General features: G+C 41.2%; 1 protein-coding gene across 1 annotated transcript; it reads left to right on the forward strand.

Moving 5' to 3' along the window:
* Positions 1-17,602: 17,602 nt before the first annotated feature.
* LOC145007400 (uncharacterized) lies at positions 17,603-26,043 on the forward strand. Its single transcript, XM_078966341.1, has 3 exons — positions 17,603-18,734; positions 18,826-19,423; positions 26,004-26,043. Exons 1-3 carry the CDS (start codon positions 17,603-17,605, stop codon positions 26,041-26,043), a joined length of 1,770 nt encoding a protein of 589 aa, XP_078822467.1.
* The last annotated feature ends 212 nt before the right edge of the window (positions 26,044-26,255 follow it).

Below are 26,255 nucleotides of genomic sequence, written 5' to 3' on the forward strand. Positions count from 1 at the left end.
AAATACATTCTCCAAGCTCCACTCCATCCAACAATGGTGCTTCTTCGTGATTTAGGGGTTTCTGGGGCTCAAGGGGTGATAAAGAGGCTGGGAGGGAAACATAATGATCTTTATATAAGGCTCAACCCCGAGAATTAGGGTTTTCTCCACTCAGCGCCTACTCGCCGAGTCCATTACCCTGACTCGCCGAGTCGGCCACTTAACACGCGACCAAGTCGCGACTCTACTCGCCGAGTTCGCACATGGACTCGCCGAGTCACTCTTTCCCAATTTACTCTTTAAGCCCTTCAACTCTACTCTTGATATTTCGGGATGTTACAATTCTCCCCCACTTAAATTAGGCTTCGCCCTCGAAGCCTACAGCAACTCAACTCCAGAAATACTCCCACAACGTGCCACCTGGCCTTAATCGGACCGGATCTCACAAGACATACCCATCAAAACTCGAACACACTTTCCCTTTCCTTACGGTGTCCTGACCACTGTCTCGAACCGGGCACCGGATGTACCCTCTGATAACCACACTCAACGATCCGAGAATTACCCATGAAGCATCACTGACCCAAATCTCAACAATCACTTGACCCATAAGGGTTAGAAGCCATGAACCATCGGATCCCCGATCCGAATCCTATCCTATCCAATCCGTGACGACAGAAAGGCCCACTCTTCAATCCCAGAGCAACTCTCATGAGTCCTCTTCTTGCAATCAAGCACCCAAGCCGCACCAACCTTTGCATTCTTGGGTTAGGAGAACCCGTCGCACTGATGACATCTCTAACATCCCCAGGAGACACCACCACTACGCACACGACCCTTGATCAGAATCAAGCTGGGAGTCCCAGACTCCATCCCTACATCCATCCTGAGACTCTTGGCTCTACACCCGCGGAATCCCTTCCGCATCCTCATCAGACACCCCATCATAATGTCATTCCATACCACTACCACAGACACAATGTTCGACCATCATACTCCAAATCATCCATTCTCACTACAACTTCCACTTCCGCGAATCGACACTCTCCTCAGCAAATTAGGGTCCGACACTTCCTCCCATACAACAATACAAAGGGTGGCATACCGATGCACTAATGATGGCTGTTGAAATAGGATAACTCAACCAAGGATAAATACGTGCCGCAACACCCTCCGAAATCTAATACACATGCCCGAAGCATGTCTTTGAGCGTCTGAATCGTTCATTCCCTCTGAGGTGTCCTCAGACATCATCATGATAGGCTCTAGCTCATCTCATATCCCTCTTCGAGACTGGTCACCAGGTCAGCTTTTGACTCCACAACTAAGCCTCCAAAGGTCACCCAAATCATGATCCAAATATCCCACTAACTTCCTCCCCGTGACCACTATCCCGGCCTCGTGACACGCAAGTCACGAAATTCTCTTTTCCTTATGCAAGAAAGTACAATCCAACTGAGGATCGTCTCCACTCTGATCTCTGGTTTTAGCTGCGCATATCCCTTGCGTATCTCACCACATTCCCCGACAGAGACGGGGACCCCAGTTTCGCCCCCGGTCTAACATCCAGGCTCCAAAAACTCAATACTAGAGCTACTCAAGCCCAAAACTCTTCCACATCATACACTGATCGGAGAACATTCCATCATCACACTCTCTTGCCATCTAGTGAGCACTACGGCTCCCCGCGGTATCACAGCACCCTCTGACTAGTGAGTACTACGGCTCCCCGCAGTATCACAACACCCTCTAACTAGTGAGTACTACGGCTCCCCGCAGTATCACAACACTCTCTGACTAGTGAGTACTACGGCTCCCCGCAGTATCACAACACCCTCTGACTCCACTAATTCGTGCTCCACAGACTATCATAGGCGGCTACCCATACTCGTCTCGAATATTCATCACAGACTCTGGAGGCAATCATCATAACAGATGTCCACCCTTACGAAGATCCATTCTCCCAAGTAATCTCCTTGGATACCCATACTCGAAGGCTCTCACTAGATCCATGGATACCTGATATACCACAAGTCGTCCCAACTCAAGATTCACGAATAACTTCAAAATAAAGATATCAATACCCGGATACCTCGGAACACCCCCACCGAACTGTTGGGTTTTAGCCATAAGAACTTTCCTATGTGCGCATGCAAAACCCTATTGCTTGGATCTAGGCTTTCTAATAAACATGCTTTTGAATCCAAGACTTCTAATGGCTAATTAGGTTAAACAACAATATTAAAACAGATCTAGAATCATACCTTTGAATCCCTTGTTGATCTTGTTTGTCTTGGAGCTTCTAGAGTCACAATTGTCACTCCTCTAATGGCTTACAAACACCAATAGCAAGCAAGATGATTTAGGAGAGAGGAGAGGGGATGAGTTCGGCCAGAGTATCCTTGCTTAAGGTTGTGTGTCGAATTCCCTCACCCATAGGGTCTATTTATACTTGTAGACTCCTTAAGGGTTTCACCCTAAACCCTAATTGGATAATCTTCACTTAAGGCTATCCAAATCCATTCCATAGATAACCATATGGACGATTTGAGCTATCCTAAAGCTCTTAGAATCCGTCCAAGGTCCATCCTAATGGATTTACAGTCTAAAGTCTAACTATCAAACAATTGACAGTTTACACCCTCTTATTTAATTAATCTCTTTAAGTCACCAAATTAATACCAATTAATTTATGACTTATATTAATCAAATAGCTAAATATTATTCCTTATAATATTTACTCTCTCTTAATAAATCATCCTTCAAGTTGCTATGGTGAAGGCACCCAAAGGACCATGCACCATCGAATATAGTTATAGCCTTAGACACTATTCCAACAGTCTCCCAAAGACGCTGTCAACTCTGATCTAATCAATCTTGTCCTTTAGATAAGGGATCGTACAGTCCTCTGTTAGATATCATGCTGACAATCCTATGGAATGGTTAGTCTAGCATTTAGATTTCTCGATCTTCGATTTATTTGACATAGAACTTAATCGAACACATCAATTCAGTTCTGACCGGGCCCGGCACATAAGTCAAATCAAATCATCGAGTGGCCAAGATATCTCTTCTACCCTCTTAGGATAAAATTACAGATAAACTTCGACTTATATGCATTTACTTATTCATTAACCAACTATACACAACAATACGTTTTATAACATCAAGTTACTGATGCGTTTTCGCATTATCAATGTACAATCAATTAACAAATAATAAACCATATATCTAGGTTTTAAGACCATATGATATTATCGTCTTGCGATCACCTTTTTATATCGTATTCCATAAGGTGATTCCAGCAAGCGCGGGTTTATTCCAATGCTCAAAACCAGTTCATAAGCACTCATGAACGTTGCAGCAACCCTTGCTATGTCTAACACCATTTAGACACTCTACACACCAATTCATGACAATCTTCATTCATATCTACTCCCAACATATGAACGATTGTGGACCATTTTGAATAATTCGATTATTCCTAATAAACTCAATTATTCTGGAAGTCAAAACATGCAAAGTGAAACAATAGTTAAACAACTAACATGTGACAGTAACTTTACTCATAAATAAAACTCCTTTATTTAATCATCAAATGTCAATTACATTTATCCATTATACGTTTCTAATACTATCTAATCTATGCTAATATCATCCTTCAACCCAATGCTCCTAGCATGCTGCAAGTGCTTAACCCTACTCAGTCCCTTCGTAAGCGGATCTGCTGGATTATCTTCTGATGATATCCTCTTCACTACGAGTTGTCCTTCTTCTACACGATGTCTAATGAAGTGATATTTTCTGTCGATATGTCGAGATCTACCATGATCCCTCGGTTCCTTGGTCAAGGCAACCGCACCTTCGTTATCACAGAAAATCTCCATGGGCTCCTTTATGGCCGACACAACTCCAAGATCACCAATGAAGTTCTTCAGCCATATTGCCTCCTTCGACACTTCGCTCGCTGCGATGTACTCTGATTCGCACGTTGAATCAGCTACGGTTTCCTGCTTGGAACTTTTCCATGTCACTGCTCCTCCATTTAGGGTAAAGACCCAGCCCGACTACGAACGGTAGTTGTCCCTGTCGGTCTGAAAGATGGCGTCACTATACCCTCGCACCTTCAAGTCATCACTCCCTCCAAGGACTGAGAACCATTCTTTCATCCTCCGAAGGTACTTAAGGATGTTCTTCACCGCAATCCAATGTGCTTTGCTAGGGTTCCCTTGATATCTGCTAACCATGCTCAAAGCGAAGGCTACATCAGGGCGAGTACAAGTCATAGCGTACATGATTGAGCCAACTGCGGAAGCGTACAGTACTCGGCTCATTTCTGCTATCTCAGCTTCGGTACTCGGACTTTGAGTCTTACTCAACTTGGCATTTCCTTGTATCGGTAGTTCTCCCTTCTTTAAGTTTTCCATACTAAAACGTTTTAGTACCTTCTCCAAGTAAGTATTCTGACTAAGTCCAATTAGTCTCTTACTTCTTTCTCTTACTATCCTTATTCCCAAAATGTAAGAAGCCTCTCCGAGGTCCTTCATAGCGAAGCACTTCCCGATCCAGGACTTAACCTCCTGCAGAGTCGGGATGTCGTTTCCTATGAGTAATATGTCATCGACATATAGAACGAGGAAGCTTACTACACTCCCACTGGCTTTGACATATACACAAGATTCGTCTTCGCTTCGTACAAATCCAAACTCTTTGACTTTCTCATCGAAGCAAAGATTCCATCTGCGAGACGCTTGCTTAAGTCCATAAATGGACTTCTCAAGCTTACACACTCTATTCGGATGCTTCGGATCCACAAACCCCTCTGGCTGAGCCATGTAAACATCCTCAGCCAACTTTCCGTTAAGGAAAGCGGTCTTGACATCCATTTGCCAAATCTCATAATCATGAAATGCGGCAATTGCTAGCATCACTCTAATAGATTTAATCTTCGCAACTGGTGAGAAGGTCTCATCATAGTCAACTCCGGGAGTTTGAGTAAAGCCCTTCACAACCAATCGCGCTTTGTATGTGTGTACGTTCCCATCCACGTCGGTCTTCTTCTTGAAGATCCACTTGCACCCTACGGTCTTACGTTCGGGCACGTAATCAACCAAATTCCAAACTTGGTTATCGTACATGGATTGGATCTCGCTATCCATCGCCTCTTTCCATTTCGTAGACTCCGGGCCTGCCATGGCTTCCTTATAGCTATTAGGTTCATCAAGATTTACTAGTGTACCATCACTAATATACGTGTCCCCTTCGGTAGTAATATGAAAACCATAAAACTGGGGTTGAACTCTAAATCTATCGGAACGTCTACGAGGTAAGGATTCGTCAATCGGTTCAACCGGAGTTTCCTCCTCGGGTTGAACGCCAGCGGTAGAGGTTCCTTCATCTATCGATTCTTGAATCTCTTCAAGTTCGATTTGCCTCCCACTGTCTCCTTGGCTTATGAGTTCTCGCTCCCCGAAAACTCCTCTCCTCGCAACAAAGATAACATTATCTTTCGGTCTATAGAAGAGATATCCAAAGGAAGTTTGCGGGTAGCCGATGAAAATACATCGCTCACTTCAAGGTTCAAGCTTGTCATGAGTATCTCGTCTTACGAAAGCCTCGCAACCCCAAACCTTGATATGTGCCAACGAGGGAGCTTTCCCCGTCCACATCTCGTGAGGTGTTTTGGCAACCTTCTTAGTAGGGACTCGGTTAAGGATATGGGTGGCAGTCTCTAAGGCATACCCCCAAAAGAAGATAGGTAGTGAAGCACGACTCATCATAGAGCGAACCATATCCAATAAGGTTCGATTACGCCTTTCTGCTACACCATTTAACTGCGGTGTCCTAGGAGGCGTCAATTGCGAAACTATTCCACACTCCTTGAGATAATCGTGGAATTCAAGACTTAGGTACTCTCCTCCTCGATCGGATCGAAGCATCTTGATTTTCCTACCCAATTGATTCTCCACTTCATTCTTGAACTCTTTGAACTGTTCAAAGGTTTCTGACTTTTGCTTGATTAAATAGATATACCCATATCTACTATAATCATCGGTAAAACTCACATAGAAGCGGTTCCCATCCTTCGTGGTTGATCTAAAAGGTCCACATACATTGGTATGTATTAGGTCTAATAGTCCCTCACCCCTTTCACAAGTACTCGTGAAGGGTGACTTAGTCATCTTTCCAAGCAAACAAGACTCGCATGTGTCATCTTCCCTAAGGTCGAATGACTCCAACACTCCATCCTTTTGGAGTTGGGCTATGCGTTTCTTGTTGACATGTCCAAGACGACAATGCCACAAGGATGCTTTATCCATACTAGTGGAAGAATCAATATTCAAAACATCATTTCCTAAGTTATCAACAATCATAACAGTTTCATATATTCCATTACATGGTATAGCTTCAAAGTAAAAGACACCATTTAGATAAGCCAAAATAGAACCATTCTCATTATTAAAAGAAAATCTAAATCCTTGTCTATATAAACCATGAAATGAAATGATGTTTCTAGCCATTTCTGGCGAATAGCAACAATTGTTCAAATCTAAAACTAAACTATTCTTAAGCACTAAAGAATACACTCCAATCTTGGTCACAGGCGATGATCTTCTATTCCCCATGATTAGATTGATCCTTCCTTGCTCCACATCCCTACTTCTTCTTAGTCCCTGCACATTAGAACAAATGTGATAACCACAACCGGTGTCAAGAACCCAAGAAATAGCATAATTAGAATCGTTTGATTTGATTGCATATATAGCTGCGAAAGATGGCTTGATCTTTCCTTCCTTGATGGCTTGCAGGTAATCCGGGTAGCTTCTCTTCCAATGTCCTATCTTGTGGCAGTGGTGGCACTCTGCCTCCTTCGGGTTAGAGCAGGGCTTAGAGGGATCAACTTTGGTCCCACTAGAAGAGGAACCATCTCGGGCTTTCACCTTTCGATAGTTATTTGAAGAAGCTTTCCTCTTCTTTCCCTTCCCTTGACCAATAGCCAAGACAGGAGCAGCGGATGGATTGGGAGTTGGTGCAACAGACTTGTCCTTGAAATTGCTCTCAGCAACCCTCAAGAGACCTTGGAGTTTACTTAGAGTGACCTCCTCTTTGTTCATGTGGTAGGTCATCCTAAATTGATTGTACATCGGAGGCAAAGAGTGAAGCACCATGTCGATCGCCAAGTCTTCGCCGAAGTCAACATTTAACTTGCGAAGGCGGTCGACATACCTTTGCATTTTTGCAAGTGCACAGTAAGAGATTCTCCATGACCCATCTTAGCGGAAATCATGTTAGTGAAAATCTCGTAACGCTCTTGTCTCGCGTTTTGGTGGTACCTCTCCAACAAGTCTTGATGCATTTCGTATGGATACATGTCCTCGTAGGACTTTTGGAATTCGGAGTTCATGGTGGCGATCATGATGCAATGTACCTTCGTTGCATCTCGCTCATGAGTTTCAAAGGCGGTGATTTTGGCGGGAGTAGCAACTTCGGGGTTGATTTTCTCGAGCTTCTCATCGAGGACATACTCTTTATCCTCATAGCGAGCAATGGTGCGAATGTATCTTATCCATTCGCCAAAGTTCGTTCCATCGAAGGTGACCTTTTGGCAAAGGCTCATCAACGTGAAAGAACTAGCAGCAGCGTTGTGTGCGTTTGACATCTATAGAAAGGACAAAGATTGATTAGAATAAGAATCCCTAATTACCACCCAATAAGAAAAATTAGGGCTAGGATCCAACAATAACATTTACATACTAGAAAAGGGATGCCGTAATCTAACATGAAAATAAATTGAAGGTAAGTGAATGACGATTTACTAATTCTCCATCACAAAACTTAAACTTTTAGTCCTAAGTGTTTTTGAGAATTCCTAGATTCGGATGAGATTCATTGAACTATTCAATGGCATGTTTAAATCTCGATATGCCCCTCTTGTTTGTGACTGGGATGCCGAGGATCACAAAGCGGGTGTGAATTACCATGCAAATTCACATGGTGCCTTCATTGTAACGATCACCTATTCGATGTGCCGGTAAACCACACACGCTCCATCGAACTATGATAAACAATGAATCACCCTTTGCCACCTTCACTTAGAACCAATTAGTGTGCCGGTAAACCACACACGCTCCACTAACATCTTAGCAAGGTGCAAAATGTAATTTCATGGGATTGCATCAATTCACTTTTCCTAAAGTAACTAAGATTGGGAATTTTTAAAAGGAAAGTTTAGTTACTTCGTATTTCTTATTATACTTTTAATGCGAGGATGAGGTTGCCCTATCCTACCCGTTCGGCTAACGACCCTCCACCAATCAAGCAAGCGGTGGGTGTGAGTGTACACCCATTAAGCGCCATTTTATAGGCCGCAACCTTATACCCACCTTATAGATCGGCTTCGTGAATGAGGCCTACTAGCGGTAAGACTAGCATTTAGTTATACATATATATATATATATATATATATATATATATATATATATATATATATATTATTCTAGTAATATTATATAAGTATAGGGTTGCATTTCAAACTTTTCAAAATCTAGGGTTTGAAATTTAAGTTGTCTTTAATCACAAATATAAATTTTAAAACTTTAGGGTAGGTTTTAAACATTTAAAACATGAAGGATCAAATAACAAATAATTCCAATTAACAATTAATATTCTAATTATCTTTATTTGATTTATCTTGATTTCTTTGAAGATAATTACCAAAATAATTAATTATTATCATATAAGGAAATTAAATATTTTATTAGATGATAAATATCTTTAGTTAGATCAAGATAATAGTTATATTTATCAAAAAATCGGATTTACATTGATCTAATATGATTAAGGTAAGTTTCCATAAGATAATTATGAAAAAATCCCGAATCTGGCCATTCCTGACGCCTGGACTCGCCGAGTGCACAAGGGGACTCGCCGAGTCAGGCCTACTCGACGAGTCCACCTTGGAACTCGACGAGTCAGTGACTCAAAACCCAAAAAATCAAATTTTGCAGGTTTGTTTCAGTTATTCAAGCAACAATTTAAAGAAAACCAATCTAGGCTCTGATACCACTGTTGGGTTTTAGCCATAAGAACTTTCCTATGTGCGCATGCAAAACCCTATTGCTTGGATCTAGGCTTTCTAATAAACATGCTTTTGAATCCAAGACTTCTAATGGCTAATTAGGTTAAACAACAATATTAAAACAGATCTAGAATCATACCTTTGAATCCCTTGTTGATCTTGTTTGTCTTGGAGCTTCTAGAGTCACAATTGTCACTCCTCTAATGGCTTACAAACACCAATAGCAAGCAAGATGATTTAGGAGAGAGGAGAGGGGATGAATTCGGCCAGAGTATCCTTGCTTAAGGTTGTGTGTCGAATTCCCTCACCCATAGGGTCTATTTATACTTGTAGACTCCTTAAGGGTTTCACCCTAAACCCTAATTGGATAATCTTCACTTAAGGCTATCCAAATCCATTCCATAGATAACCATATGGACAATTTGAGCTATCCTAAAGCTCTTAGAATCCGTCCAAGGTCCATCCTAATGGATTTACAGTCTAAAGTCTAACTATCAAACAATTGACAGTTTACACCCTCTTATTTAATTAATCTCTTTAAATCACCAAATTAATACCAATTAATTTATGACTTATATTAATCAAATAGCTAAATATTATTCCTTATAATATTTACTCTCTCTTAATAAATCATCCTTCAAGTTGCTATAGTGAAGGCAACCCAAAAGGACCATGCACCACCGAATATAGTTATAGCCATAGACACTATTCCAACACAAACATCACAAGATCCCGCCACAACCACAGATCTCTTGCCCCAAGCACCATATAGATGCAATAATACATTCCCTCTGAACCCCATAACTAGATCTTCATTTTTCTCAAGTTGCAACTTCGGTGTATTCAATTTCTCAATTGCAATACGAAGAAATGCTAACACTACGAAATACGCTGATAATTCTCCGAAACCCTTTTTCCCGCCGCTCAAAATCCAAACAAGGATACGCATACTGACACGGGAGTTGGCTTCCCAATCATTCTTTATCTACTTGCCCCAACACTGACCAATACCAGATTCCTGACTAAAAAAAAACACCTGTCGTGGAGACATTCATCCTTCTCAAACAAGTACTTCCCGCATTAACTCACTCTGACCCCTTTCCTCGATCACCGACATCTCTGGTTATGATTTCTTACCGCATATCTCTATACTCCACTTATAACTGCTCTTGACAAATCTCTGCTTTCTTACATACGGCACCCAGTTCTCCCCCACTTAGGGTTCGAACCATCACCAAATAGCACGCAACTAACCCATAACTATATTCTCCAGCAAAATCGCACCGGCCCCCGGAAGGTGCTACACAACGCCCGATAATCCCCCCCTTAAGGAAATGAATCGACCTCATATACTCTGAACCTCTGGTGAACCCCTCAAGAACTTCTCGTCACGTCTGCCTCTAGTCGTTACAAATATCGTACCAATTTAGTACCAAACAGCTCAACTGCTCGACAACATCCCTGGCTCATAGACTGAACCATCAAATCATCGTACCCCTCACCTCAACTCATCAACCAACACTCCAACACCGTGTTCATCCCAAGAACAGGTACTCACTCCCAGATTCAACACCCCATGGGTAGAAAACTCTCTGCACCACTGAACTCGACTGAACTCCCCACTGATACCACTACAATACCTCCTACTATGCTCAAATAGGTGTAGTGTGGTCCTCACACATCTTAGTCCCAACTGACTATCTGCTCATGATAAATCACTGCCTCGCGGCACACCTGCTACCTGATACTCTGGTGGGAAATCATCATCAATGACGACCTGCAGGGTTTACCCCTAAACCCAAAACCAAAACATCATGCTTCTCATATTTCACACGAGCATAATCAGTACCTCCCAGATCATAGGAGGTGACATCTCCTTTATCGACTGATTGCCCAACACCGATCGAAATTCTCCCTTCTCACTGACTCCTTACTAAAATACTCTGAGGGACTCTCGATCTCCCTCTCAAGGGATGCCTCAACGAACTTACTCATGACCGAACAACCAGAGAACCACAAACATACTTCACTACGACCCATGGTACTCATTTCATGACATCTCTTCTCAATATGCCCCGGTGTATGGTACCCTAACCATAACATCACTCCCCAATCCGCTTCGATGTATGGTACTCGGACCATAACATCACTCCTCAATTCGTTCCGATGTATGGTACTCGGACCATAACATCACTCCTCCATCGGCTCTGATGTATGGTACCCGAACCATAACATCACTTCCTCAATCTGCTCTGATGTATGGTACCCGAACCATAACATCACTCCTCAATCGGCTCTGATGTATGGTACTCGAACCATAACATCACTTCCTCAATCTGCTCTGATTTATGGTACCCGAACCATAACATCACTCCTCAATCGGCTCTGATGTATGGTACCCGAACCATAACATCACTCCTCAATCGACTCTGATGTATGGTACCCGAACCATAACATCACTTCCTCAATCTGCTCTGATGTATGGTACCCGAACCATAACATCACTCCTCAATTGGCTCTGATGTATGGTACTCGAACCATAACATCACTTCCTCAATCTGCTCTGATGTATGGTACCCGAACCATAACATCACTCCTCAATCCGCTCCTTAGAACCTTCAGAATGCTCCCTGTATCAAGTATGGGTCCTCTGCTTTCAGTAGTATGGGCCCATACTACCTGCCACATCTACCCATACTTTCCACACGGACCATCCCAGAGCTTCTAAATAGCTGCTCGACCTGCTCTTTCACCAATCCCATCGCGCGTGCTCGCTCCCCAGCGAGATTCTCTATTCTACAAGCGCACTCACCTGGATCGGGTTACTCCCTAAGCTCTTTCGTTGTCCTCCCACTTCTTTGCTATCAACTGCTGAAGAGCTCCTAATGATGCCAGCCATCTACCTCCTGAATATCGTCATATTCACTTGGTAGCTGACTCCCATAATTGAGAGTTCCACAAAGCACCAAGCAAGCAGCATTCGAGCATCGAAGAATACATAGGACTCCTTCTCTGTGATAACTCCACCTTCTCGGCTCATCCTCGAAAGTACCACCAAACTCTGTAACTCTACCCCTCATGGGTTCTAACTGGATACTCTCACTCATCACATACTCAAAAGCATAACACATATAACAACGAGTCCTAGACTAAGGCATCACAAATCAGGCCACTCTAGTCCTAACATATGAAATACCTAGACTGTCTCTAGCATGCAATATTATCTCATAAGGTGCATCATAAATATCAAAAAAAAAATAATAATAAAAATAAGGGTATTTTGGGAAATCACCGTTCGGGCTCAGGCTGATTGTACACACTGCTCTTCTTGCTCCCTCTTTGAACCCTTATTCATTTTTAGAAAATTATTTCCTTAAAACTTTTCTTACTTCCTCAGTTTGAGTCCAGATTTACCCGAAGGTGCATCCGAATCCCTCAAACCAAGGCTCTGATACCAACTTGTAACACCGTAAATTTCAAGACAAAATTTTCATTTAAAATAATCATTTTATTCTTAGAAACACTTGTTTAAAATCTCATTCATAGTCGATTTACAAAACATGACTCCATTTTCACTTGCATAGAAAACCAGGATCCTCCAAAATATGACTCTTTCTCTGGTGTGTACAATCAAGCCGGTGCCGTCCCGTGATACTGAAAGAAACCTGAAAAAAAACATCACACAAAACACTGTAAGCACGAAGCTTAGTGAGTTCCCTAAAATACCACACATAACACATATTAGCCACTCGAGGCTATAACTCTATGGGTCCGTGCACCCAAACTCTGTGAACCCTCAGGCTCTAACTCTGGGAACCTTCCGGTTCCAACTCTATAAACATGCACAGCATAAATCACATAGAAATAATGCAGTACAACACATCACGTACATATAGCATACAAATACTCTGAACACATAACTCTGGTTACCTACTCAAGGTAAAGTATAGTGAGAAGATTCACCTGGCAAGCAGAAAGCAGATATCCCCACACTGGACACCGCCTAACACGTAAAGCAAATATTCTCATGAATATAACTCTCGAGACTAGAATAAATCCTCTCATAACACCCTCTCATGGGTAAAAGACTAGTTTACCTCTCTCTTGGCCCAAAGGCCACATCGCTGACCAAACCCTAAAAGTCAACGACCAACCCTTGGTCGAAATCAAAGTCCTCAGTCTAAGTCAACCCCTGACTGACCCTACTCGTCGAGTCAACTCTGTGACTCGTCGAGTTTCCCATAATCAGAACTTCATTCAATCTGCGACCTAACTTGCCGAGTCACCCCAAGACTCGCCGAGTCCAACAACTCTGAGTCCACTCGCACTCGACTCACCGAGTCATCCCTCAACTCACCGATTCTCGACTCTACCAGAGAATATTTGGGACTCTTCGATAAGACTCGTCGAGTCCAAATGGACTCGTCGAGTCCAAGGCTATCTTCAACCTACTCGCCGAGTTGTTCTTCCAACTCGTCGAGTTCCAGGCCATCTGCAAGCAACTTGTTGAGTCGACCCATGTGACTCGCCGAGTACCACCGTTCTGAATCCATTCAGAAGCACTCCAGGCCATGCAATTGATCCAAAACATAGATCTAGCCTCCTACAACCCATCCATCACGTAAAGTGGCAAACTTTACGTGAATCCAAAGAGATCTAAGCCGTTTGCACATTGGGCTAGGATTTGGGACAAGATGACTCCATCAACCACTCACAAACAGGGACTTTCATGCACTCTAGACCTTCTCCCTTCCATATCTGAGGTAGCAACCTCAGATCTAACCTCTAAACTCCAATACATCCAAAGATATGATCTCCAACATCCCCAAAATGATGCATCTAAGAAATAGCAGCTCAAAAAAACGAGATATTACCTCAAAGGAATGACCTAATTGAAATGAGACTCGAATTCAAACAAAGCCCCTTGCTCCAAGCCTTCAATCTCCCAAAATTCCTTCACAAATACATTCTCCAAGCTCCACTTCATCCAACAATGGTGCTTCTTCGTGATTTAGGGGTTTCTGGGGCTCAAGGGGTGATAAAGAGGCTGGGAGGGAAACATAATGATCTTTATATAAGGCTCAACCCTGAGAATTAGGGTTTTCTCCACTCAGCGCCTACTCGCCGAGTCCATTACCCTGACTCGCCGAGTCAGCCACTTAACACGCGACCAACTCGCGACTCTACTCGCCGAGTCACTCTTTCCCAATTTACTCTTTAACCCCTTCAACTCTACTCTTGATATTTCGGGATGTTACATGTCTTTTATACATATACGTCTCGAACCAGATTGGTAATCGGTCGAATGAGAACAAAGAACCGGGAACTGGTCCATTGAGTAAAACACTTGGTCTGATCTGACGTCGGTACGGTATAAGGTCGGTTCGATGGATCCAAATGTTCATTTCTAATATAAAGTAAATATGAAATTCAGCTCGATTAACTGTAAACGAAATCAAATTTCAATTTAGGATTTTTTTTTTGTATAAACCGAATGTTGAAAATATTAAGATTTCTTGTTTGAAGCAACATTAAAAGTAGGCCTGGCAATCGTCTTTTGTGTTTGGGTTGGTGGGTCAAAATATATCAATCCGAACACAACCTAGTTAACTATATAGTTCACGTTCACGGGTTGGCAGGTTTGGAATAAAGGTTTGAGATGACGGTGTGGAGGCAAAAGGTGGTGGTTGTTGCAGTGGAGAAGAAGAGGATAGTAAGGAGTGACAACGTGGTATGGGGTTTGATTCTACCTCAAAATGTAACGCCCTGGGTTTTCTCGGTACGTTTGGTTATTTTAATTTAATTATCCTTGTAACCTTGGGTTAATTTATTTAACCAATGCCTAATTTTTTATGTTATTGGACTCTTTATATCATCTTGTAAACTCCTTTTATTGAAGTCCATGGACTATGGGCCTATTTGTAAAGTCCATCTAGTAAATAGTACTTAATGTGTAAATTGAATCATTTGGAACACATACAAGGAAAACACTCTAAACCCTCCCTCTCTCTCAAAAATCGTCCCTCTCTCTCTCTCTTTGGGATCAAGAGCAGCCAAGGGGCTGTTTGGAGCTTAATTCTTGTTCATTTCCAGCCTTGATTTGTATTGGTATGAACCTCCTTATCCTTTCTTACAACTTGATTCATAACCTTGTTCTAGCTTTATGATTTCATCTTCACTTCTTCTCCTTCTTATTTTATTTGTAATTTTATGTTATACATCATCTCAAGATCCTATCTTAACCCCATATATGGTGGATGATGGATCTAGGGGATTACATGTGGCAAAAGATCATGGAAACCCTAAAAGGGAGAATGATGATTTTATGTGCATAAGTTTATTTGAATGTTGATTATTATTACATCCTTGTGGCTAAATGAAATCCTAATGATCCCTAACCCTTTTTAGTACCACCATTATCATGGGGACTGAATTGGGATGATGAACACATCTTAAAATGTGTTCCAAACGGAGAAGGATGGATAAGCCAAAAAGGAATCACGGGTGGCTACGATTCTGTTTTCCATCAGATCTGTAGTCATATTGTAAAAATCATATCTGGAGCTATAGAACTCAAACAGACCCCAAACCAGTTCCAAAAGTTCACAAATTGAGTTGGATAACTTTCTTAATCAGGCCAACCTCACTGATAAGGACTTTATCTATGTGAAATAATGGCATCTTTTCTGTTAGGTCTGATCCGGGTCTGTTCTGATATGTCATTTTGTTTTCATCATTTCTAAGTCTTGGAAAAGGATCCAGAGTTATTCCAAGTTTCTATATGTTCCTTATATTATGCATTTAAGATCTGGAGAATATGGGGTGTTATTTCCAATTATAAATTGGTTAGAATGGATCCACACTCCAGGTCAGTGGGCAGTCACCAGTTTTTGCTAGTGCTGTGATTGTCCACAATGTGAATTTTTTATCTGGAGTTTGAGAGATTCTTTTCATTCAATTCCAACTCTGAGACTTTCACTTGTATGTCCTTTAATTCTCTTAATTTTGGTTTGGACGAATTCTACTCACAAGTTGGGTAGAATTGGCCAACATCACTTGACTGTATTGTTGAAGACAGAAGTGATACACCATTTTGTAAAATTCATATTTAATTCATCTTTTAGAGTTAGAATGAGTTCTTTATATTTGTGGAATCCTAAGAAATCATAGTTTCCTATACAATTTAGTTAAAGCTATGTTTCTATTTTAGATTTTGGAGTAAATCCGTTTTGAACAGCAGGTCTGTTTTAGAGACCTTGCTGTGATCACTCTTTTCTCAACTCATAGCTTCATTACTTCTCCATTCTAACCTTTAGTCCTTCTTAGGTGAAGTTTTGAAGTTTGCTCAAGCTTGGTAGCATTATTTGATTGTTATCCATCCTTAATACTCACTCAAGGTGAGCTCTCTCACACCGTTGTATTGATGATTGTGTTTGCTAGTTAGCTCGTGTGTGATTATTTGAATTTATTATAAAAGCATGCTATATAAGTATTGTTTTAATTCGTACATGTGCACTGTATGTAACTAATTATGGATATGGGGACACCACCAAAGGATACGGATTTACCGGTGCGGTGGGTAGGTAAGATCACCAACGTAATACTCTTCGTGAGGTGCGGTGATTTGGGCCAAATGATATGGGATCTTCCCGGTGCGGTTCAAACCTACAAGTCCTTCTCGTAATATAGACATTGATTCGTTCTTTGCCTGTATCATTATAATTGGAAAATGGATTAGGGCTAGTAAATATGAATGTTAGTACAATGTCTGTGTTTGAATTCACTAAGCTTCGTGCTTACATTTTTCCCTTATAACTTTTCAGGTGTTAAGATTAAAGAGGCTAAGGCTTGACATGGAGCATCGGGACATCGCTACTAGTTATTTTGTTGGGACCTTATTATTATTATTATTACTTCCACACTTATTTTATATGATTATTAATTTGATGCATTATGTTATGACTATTTCAATTGTTTTAATTTAATTTAAGATGCGTTTTAAAAGTTTAAAATTTCTGCAAAAAAAAAAAATTTGGTTGTCACAAGTTGGTATCAGAGCCAGGTTTGAGGGAACTAGGAATTCTTGTGGATGTTCTAGACTCAAATTTGAGGCTCTATAATAGTTTGTTCTCTTTTTAAAAGATTTTTCAAACTTTCTAAAGACTAGTAGTGAAGATGTCGCGGTGTGCCAGTCAGCCAGCCAAGTAAGCCTTATTTCTTATGTTAAATGTTTATGTCAAATTGTTGACTATGAATTGGATTCTACTAGTCTTAAAATGCTAGATTACACACTTATTTAATGTTAAAATGTGAGAGAGATGTAAAATTAACGGCTAGAGCGAGCTGGAAAATTTGAAACTAGACGCGATTGCGAAATTGGAACTTGTGTGGAAGATAGTTTCAGGTGCCCTACTATATGAAACATCGGTGCCAGTTTCAGGTCGGGGCAAGGTTGAGAAATTTTCGGCAAGCTGAGTGTTTCGTCTTCCTAGAAATATCTAGGCTAAATTATTTCTAAATATTTTCCTCCTTCTACGGATACAGATGGCTCCGCCTGCTCGCCTTAATCAGCTCCAAATGGAGCAAGTTAGGAATATTGTCGCTGAGGAATTCAATAACGCTTTCAATGAACTAATCTCGGGCGTGACCAATGACATAATCAACCAGGTCAAAGCTCTTCTGGATGAGCGCCTCGCAGCTATTCCCGGGGGAGCGTTACCGGCTCCGCCCATTCGGGATTTGGCATACTACTTCGAGAAGTTCAGCAAGTGTAGCCCTCCTCTTTGGAATGGTGAATCCGACCCAGTTGCTGCTAAGCATTGGGTGTCAGATGTTGAGGGTGCCTTCATGACTGTTGGGTGTCCGGACCAGTACAAAGTTGTGATCGCCATGAATCAGCTGCGAAAAAGGGGAAAGACATGGTGGAACACCATCACCGCTCTATTAAACGAGGAAGAAGTGAGGGCCATGTCTTGGGCCCAATTTGTGGAGAGGTTCGAGGCACAATATGTGCCCAAGGTGGAGCAGCAGCGGATGCAACAAGAGTTCATGGCCTTACAACAAACTACCGAGTCTGTTAGCGACCTGAACGCCAAGTTCTTGGAGATGCTATCTTTTTGTCCCTCATTTGCTGGGAACGAGGCCTGGTTGGTCAGCCAATACACTACCATTCTACGTACCAAGATTCAGGAATTCGTTAGCATGCAGGAGTTCCCGACTTTATCCACGATCATGGATGCAGCAAGGAGGAGGGAAATCGAGTTGCAGACCCAGACCAAGAGGAAGGCCAATGACACCTCCTCCAAGACATCCGGAGATGCCCAGAAAAAGCAAAAGCAGGGTGGTAAGTCAAGGTATGAGTACAGGCCGTCTTCAGGTCAGGGCGAGAAAAATCCGTTGATATGCTACAACTGTAAAAAGCCAGGGCATCATTGGAAGAATTGTAGGGCTCCCCCTGCGAGTGCAGTTCCTCAGATTACTTTTGCTGCTCCTGTCTGCTATCACTGTAACGAGACGGGACACAAGAAGCCCGAATGCCCGAAGTTGAAGGCTGGTAAAGGAAGCGGGGGTACAAATCCTGCAATTGCATCATCTTCTAAGGGACCCACTATGGTGACACGAGGTCGTGCTCACCAGATGACTGCGGATGAGCCGGTGATTACCGCGACAGTGGCAGGTAAATTTCTTTTTTTTTTTTCTTTTCTCTCCTGCCATTATTTAATAAATGGTAGTTAGAATTGTTTACATGATCGTATGTGGTAAAACAGGCACTTATTTGCTAGATTCCAAGCCTGCTGTTGTTATGTTTGATAGCGGTGCTACCCATTCTTTTGTATCTCGCACGTTTATTAATCGTCTGGGGTGTAGTATCGGAAAATTGGCTCGCCCAATGGTTGTCGAAGTTGCCGACAACCGCACTATTTATGTCACCGATGTCTATCGGGGTTGCACTCTCGAGTTTTCTGGAGTTGAATTCCCTATTGATCTTATCCCTATTGCGATGCGAGAGCTCTGCGTTATAATAGGCATGGATTGGCTTGATGCGTTTGATGCAGAAATCCACTGTCGTAAGAAGCAAGTTCGTGTTCGAAACCCTAGAGGTGGAGAACTTATTATTCAGGGGGACATTCCTCGCCTGGCTATGGCTTCTTGCTCTTCTGCTATAGCACTAGACAACGTTCCTATCTTTTCCGACTTCAGCGATGTCTTCCCGGAGGAACTCCTTGGCTTGCCACCGGTTCGGCAAGTGGAGTTTCGCATTGATTTGGTGCCAGGTGCGACTCCGGTAGCGAAATCTCCTTACCGCTTGGCACCACCTGAAATGAAAGAGCTCCAAGATCAACTGCAAGAACTAAGTGATAAAGGGTTTATACGGCCAAGCTGCTCGCCTTGGGGTGCTCCTATTCTCTTTGTGAAGAAGAAAGATGGATCCTAGCGAATGTGTATTGATTATAGGGAGCTAAACAAGCGCACGATAAAGAATAGGTACCCGTTGCCACGTATTGACGATCTTTTCGATCAGCTTCAGGGAGCATCTTGGTTTTCCAAGATTGATTTACGTTCCGGTTACCATCAGATGCGTGTTCGTGAATAAGACATTGAGAAAACAACATTTCGTACTCGATATGGGCACTTTGAGTTCGTGGTGATGCCTTTTGGGCTCACCAATGCACCCGCAGCGTTCATGGATCTCATGAATCGTGTGTGTAGCCTGATGCTTGACCGTTCGGTCATAGTGTTCATAGATGATATCTTAGTCTATTCTAAGAGCAAAGAGGAGCATCAGCAACACCTTCGGGAGATTCTGGAAACTCTGGCAAGAGAAAGGCTTTATGCTAAATTCTCAAAATGTGAATTTTGGTTGGAAGAAGTTCAGTTCTTGGGGCATGTGGTAAAGAAACACGGTATCAAGGTCGATCAAGCCAAGGTTGATGCGGTTAAACAATGGAAGATTCCGAAAACACCTTCTGAAATTCGCAGTTTCTTGGGTTTAGCCGGTTATTACCGGAGGTTCATTGAAAATTTCTCTAAAATCGCCTTACCACTCACCCGATTGACCAAGAAATCAATGAATATCGTTTGGGGCCCGGAGCAGCAACTGGCGTTTGATGAGTTAAGGAAGCGATTGTGTGAAGCTCCGATTTTGGCCTTACCAGATGGGGTTGAGGATATGGTGGTTTGTTGTGATGCATCGCTTCAAGGTCTTGGTGCCGTGTTAATGCAACGAGATAGGGTGATAGCCTATGCCTCCCGACAGTTGAAACCCCACGAACGAAACTACCCCACTCATGATTTGGAGCTTGGGGTTGTTGTCTTCGCTCTTAAGATTTGGAGACACTATCTCTATGGAGTGAAGTTTATCATATACACTGACCATAAGAGTCGAAAATATTTCTTCGAGCAGCTGGATTTGAACATGAGGCAGATCCGATGGTTGGATGTGGTAAAAGATTATGATTGTGAAATTCACTACCACCCCGGTAAAGCTAATGTGGTAGCTGATGCTCTCAGTCGTAAACAATCTGCCAAACCGATTAGAGCTAAGTGTCTCCGGATCACGATGGTGTCGTCTTTGTTAGATCTAATCCGGGATGCCCAAAAGACGGCAATACTGGAGGAAAACATCAGGCGTGAGAAGATTGGGAAAGAGTTGCCTAAGATGGAACGAGACGGGCGGGGTTTGCTGACTCGCTACGTTAGGGTTTGGGTTCCATATACCGGGGGAAATCGGAAAACCCTAATGGATGAGTCTCATAAGTCAAAATTTTCTATCCATCCCGGTGCTACTAAAATGTATCGGGACCTCCATGAGGCTTACTGGTGGCATGGAATGAAGAATGATGTGGCACGATTTATGGAAGAATGTATGACCTGTCGGAAGGTCAAGGCGGAACACCAGAAACCGCATGGGAAGTTGCAACCATTGGAGATTCCTGAATGGAAATGGGAGCATCTAACCATGGACTTCATTACAAAACTTCCTAGAACTGCCCGAGGAGCTGATACGATATGGGTGATTGTTGATTGTTTGACTAAGAGTGCTCACTTTCTGGCTATAAAGGAGAGCTCATCGGCGGAGAAATTAGCCGAGATCTTCGTTCGGGAGATTGTCTCATTACACGGGGTGCCAGTTTCTATCGTCTCCGATCGGGACACCCGATTTACTTCTCAGTTCTGGAGGAAGTTTCAAGAGGAGTTGGGCACACGATTACATTTTAGCACTGCCTTCCATCCGCAGACAGACGGGCAGAGTGAGCGGACGATTCAGACCTTGGAGGACATGCTTAGGGCGTGTGTGATTGATTTTGGGGGTAGTTGGGATGACCATCTACATCTAGCTGAGTTTTCTTATAACAACAGCTATCACTCGAGCATTAAAATGCCTCCGTATGAAGCCTTGTACGGGAGGAAGTGCAGGACGCCCGTTTGTTGGGGCGAGGTTGGGCAGAGGGTACTTGGGAGTACCGATATCGTGCTATAGACTACGGAAAAAATCCAAGTGATTCGGGATCATTTGGTCACAGCGAGTAGTCGTCAGAAAAGTTATGCTGACAAAAGACGCTCCAATCTTGAGTTCCAGGTGGGAGATTATGTGTTGCTTAAAGTCTCCCCCTGGAAAGGTGTGATTCGATTTCGGAAGCGGTGAAAGCTCGGACCCTGATTCATTGGACCCTACAAGGTCATAGCTCTTGTGGGGAAGGTGGCTTACCGTTTAGAGCTTCCTGACGAGCTTAGTCTAATTCATAATACGTTCCACGTGTCTCAGTTACGAAAATGCGTTGTTGATGAGACCGCTGTGATACCACTGGAGGACATACAGATTGACGAGCGTCTTAATTATGTTGAGAAACCAATTGCTATTCTAGAACGAAAGATGAAAGCTCTCCGCAACAAGACTATAAACCTGGTTAAGGTGCAGTGGCAACATAGGAAGGGTTCGGAATGGACTTGGGAACCGGAATGCGAGATGCGGGCTCATTATCCGGATCTGTTTCTAGGTGTTAACTTCAAGGACGAAGTCCGTTCTTAGTGGGGGGGAGTTGTAACGCCCCAGGTTTTCTCGGTACGTTTGGTTATTTTAATTTAATTATCCTTGTAACCTTGGGTTAATTTATTTAACCAATGCCTAATTTTTTATGTTATTGGACTCTTTATATCATCTTGTAAACTCCTTTTATTGAAGTCCATGGACTATGGGCCTATTTGTAAAGTCCATCTAGTAAATAGTACTTAATGTGTAAATTGAATCATTTGGAACACACACAAGGAAAACACTCTAAACCCTCCCTCTCTCTCAAAAATCATCCCTCTCTCTCTCTCTTTGGGATCAAGAGCAACCAAGGGGCTGTTTGGAGCTTAATTCTTGTTCATTTCCAGCCTTGATTTGTATTGGTATGAACCTCCTTATCCTTTCTTACAACTTGATTCATAACCTTGTTCTAGCTTTATGATTTCATCTTCACTTCTTCTCCTTCTTATTTTATTTGTAATTGTATGTTATACATCATCTCAAGATCCTATCTTCACCCCATATATGGTGGATGATGGATCTAGGGGATTACATGTGGCAAAAGATCATGGAAACCCTAAAAGGGAGAATGATGATTTTATGTGCTTAAGTTTATTTTCATGTTGATTATTATTACATACTTGTGGCTAAATGAAATCCTAATGATACCTAACCCTTTTTAGTACCACCATTATCATGGGGACTGAATTTGGATGATGAACACATCTTAAAATGTGTTTCAAACGGAGAAGGATGGATAAGCCAAAAAGGAATCACGGGTGGCTACGATTATGTTTTCCATCAGATCTGTAGTCATATTGTAAAAATCATATCTGGAGCTATAGAACTCAAACGGACCCCAAACCAGTTCCAACAGTTCACAAATTGAGTTGGCTAACTTTATTAATCAGGCCAACCTCACTGATAAGGGCTTTATCTATGTGAAATAATGGCATCTTTGCTGTTAGGTCTGATCCGGGTCTCTTCTGATATGTCATTTTGTTTTCATCATTTCTAAGTCTTGGAAAAGGATCCAGAGTGATTCCAAGTTTCTATATGTTCCTTATATTATGAATTTAAGATCTGGAGAATAAGGGGTGTTATTTCCAATTATAAATTGGTTAGAATGGATCCACACTCCAGGTCAGTGGGCAGTCACCAGTTTTTGCTAGTGCTGTGATTGTCCACAATGTGAATTTTATATCTGGAGTTTGAGAGATTCTTTTCATTCAATTCCAACTCTGAGACTTTTACTTGTATGTCCTTTAATTCTCATAATTTTTTTTTGGACGAATTCTACTCACAAGTTGGGTAGAATTGGCCAACATCACTTGACTGTATTGTTGAAGACAGAAGTGATACACCATTTTGTAAAATTCATATTTAATTCATCTTTTGGAGTTAGAATGAGTTCTTTATATTTGTGGAATCCTAAGAAATCATAGTTTCCTATACAATTTAGTTAAAGCTATGTTTCTATTTTAGATTTTGGAGTAAATCCGTTTTGAACAGCAGGTCTGTTTTAGAGACCTTGCTGTGATCACTCTTTTCTCAACTCATAGCTTCATTACTTCTCCATTCTAACCTTTAGTCCTTCTTAGGTGAGGTTTTGAAGTTTGCTCAAGCTTGGTAGCATTATTTGATTGTTATCCATCCTTAATACTCACTCAAGGTGAGTTCTCTCACACCGTTGTATTGATGATTGTGTTTGCTAGTTAGCTCGTGTGTGATTATTTGAATTTATTATAAAAGCATGCTATATAAGTATTGTTTTAATTCGTACATGTGCACTGTATGTAACTAATTATGGATATGGGGACACCACCAAAGGATACGGATTTACCGGTGCGGTGGGTAGGTAAGATCACCAACGTAATATTCTTCGTGAGGTGCGGTGATTAGGGCCAAATGATACGGGATCTTCCCGGTGCGGTTCAAACCTACAAGTCCTTCTCGTAATATAGACATTGATTCGTTCTTTGCCTGTATCATTATAATTGGAAAATGGATTAGGTCTAGTAAATATGAATGTTAGTACAATGTCTGTGTTTGAATTTACTAAGCTTCGTGCTTACGTTTTTCCCTTATAACTTTTCAGGTGTTAAGATTAAAGAGGCTAAGGCTTGACATGGAGCATCGGGACATCGCTACTAGTTATTTTGTTGGGACCTTATTATTATTATTATTACTTCCGCACTTATTTTATATGATTATTAATTTGATGCATTATGTTATGACTATTTCAGTTGTTTTAATTTAATTTAAGATGCGTTTTAAAAGTTTAAAATTTCTGCAAAAAAAAAAAAAAAAATTGGGTGTCACACAAAATTTGTGGCGGTATATCGAATTTTCATGCGGGTTAACTCAAAAAGTTTCAGCCAAAACAACTTTAATTTTGTATATTTTTGGCATAAAAATGTGTTTTATGTTAAAGGGGTGACTGATACCTTACCAATTTCGAGCCCATGCCCTTTTTTTTTGTTTCTAATTATTGTGTATTATTTTGTTTCTAACTCTAATTATTAGTATAATATGAATTTAAAAGGAAACTCTAACATAAAGATATGATATTTATTTCTTAAGAGACAAGAAAAAAAATATTGACAACATACTTAATTTGAATCTTATAAATATTTTCTCAAAGTTGCATTATTAATAAGAAGTTTTAACTATACTTTAATTTTATAACTTACGACATGTTGAATTTAATTAACGAATCTTGCAAGACTTAGGATACCTAAAAGGTTGACGAATTTCATTTTTGATGATCAGTATAATTCGTATTAGGGATGAGTTTTCTAACTAAAAAAACGAACAGGACAGATAATGTAGTGAGTTTTAAAAATATAATTAGGTTAGACTAGATTAGTGCAGTTTTACAATCATATTCATGTTTCTTATTAAATAACTTGTTTTATTTTCCAAAGTATGTGGGCGATAGGTACGAGATTTGGTCCCTAGGGTTAGAACCAATAGACCTTAATTTGAGAACAAGTAATCTCCAAAATAGTCTTTCACTAGCTTTATTAATTGTATAAAAATAAGAATCAATGGTGCACCATGTTTTATAGTGACCTGCTAACCCTAAACAAGATCCTATAAATTATGAAAATGTATCCTAGTATAAACATATAACTGAACAACCCGAAGACAGTCGTTGTTTATATAAAATAATCAAAATAACTTTCCTATTTTATTACTTAGCCTTGAAGCTGCCTTACTTTTGCCTTTGATTGATCTGACCAAACTCTCCAGGCTTATCAATAGGTTAGGATATCCATAATCCTTCATTGTGATATGATCGTAAGTAATTAGTGTCATCAACATCATCATTTAAATATGGAATTCCGATAGAAAATGGGGATAGTTCATGAAACTAATCGTAGTCTTCCTCGTCCACAACATCATCAACACCAATTACATGTTGTTTGCTATGCATGACGATGTGCTTTCCCGATTCCTTTGGGTCCTCAAAATAGAATATCTGGGTAGCTTGTTTAGCTAGAATGAATGGTTCTGCTACATAACCGTTTTCGGAAAGGTCAACAATTATAAAACCATCATTGTCAACTTTAACACTTCATTGGTTGTCAACCCATTTGCACTTTAACATAGGTATAATGATGGAATCATATTTCAATTCATATATTTCCTGAATGATACCATAATATGATTCTTTGGCGATCCTCACCCTTGTATCATGGTTATCTCCATATACTTCAGTTGAGGCTATTACTGTTGCACCACTATTTTGAAGTGTATTTTTTCCATCTTGTTGATTAGTGTAAATTGTATAACCATTAATGTCGTATCCTTGGTACGTTACCATGCGATCTTCATGACCATTCCCTAGATGTACTACAGCTTGATCCATGCTACTGATGTCGTAACTTGCTTTCACTTTGTCTTTTAACCATTGTGATAACGTTTTGTTAGGTTCCCTAACCAACCATCTATTGCTCCTACCATGATTTGACATTTCCAGTGTTCCTTTGTGCTCATTTATGTATGAGCAATAATTAACATATGTCGTGCTACTGTAAAATGTGCAATTTGGAAGTCTTCTCGATTTGGAATGATTTTTTTGAATCCAATTGTCCCACTCCCTACAAGTCTACCCTCGTGTCAAGACTTTGGAATGCTAATACAATCAACACCTTGTAAATAGTCTATACAATATTCAATTAC

The sequence above is a fragment of the Lactuca saligna genome, chromosome 7 (genome assembly GCF_052625555.1).
Source record: "Lactuca saligna cultivar CGN05327 chromosome 7, ASM5262555v1, whole genome shotgun sequence".
NCBI classification, from domain to species: Eukaryota; Viridiplantae; Streptophyta; class Magnoliopsida; order Asterales; family Asteraceae; genus Lactuca; species Lactuca saligna.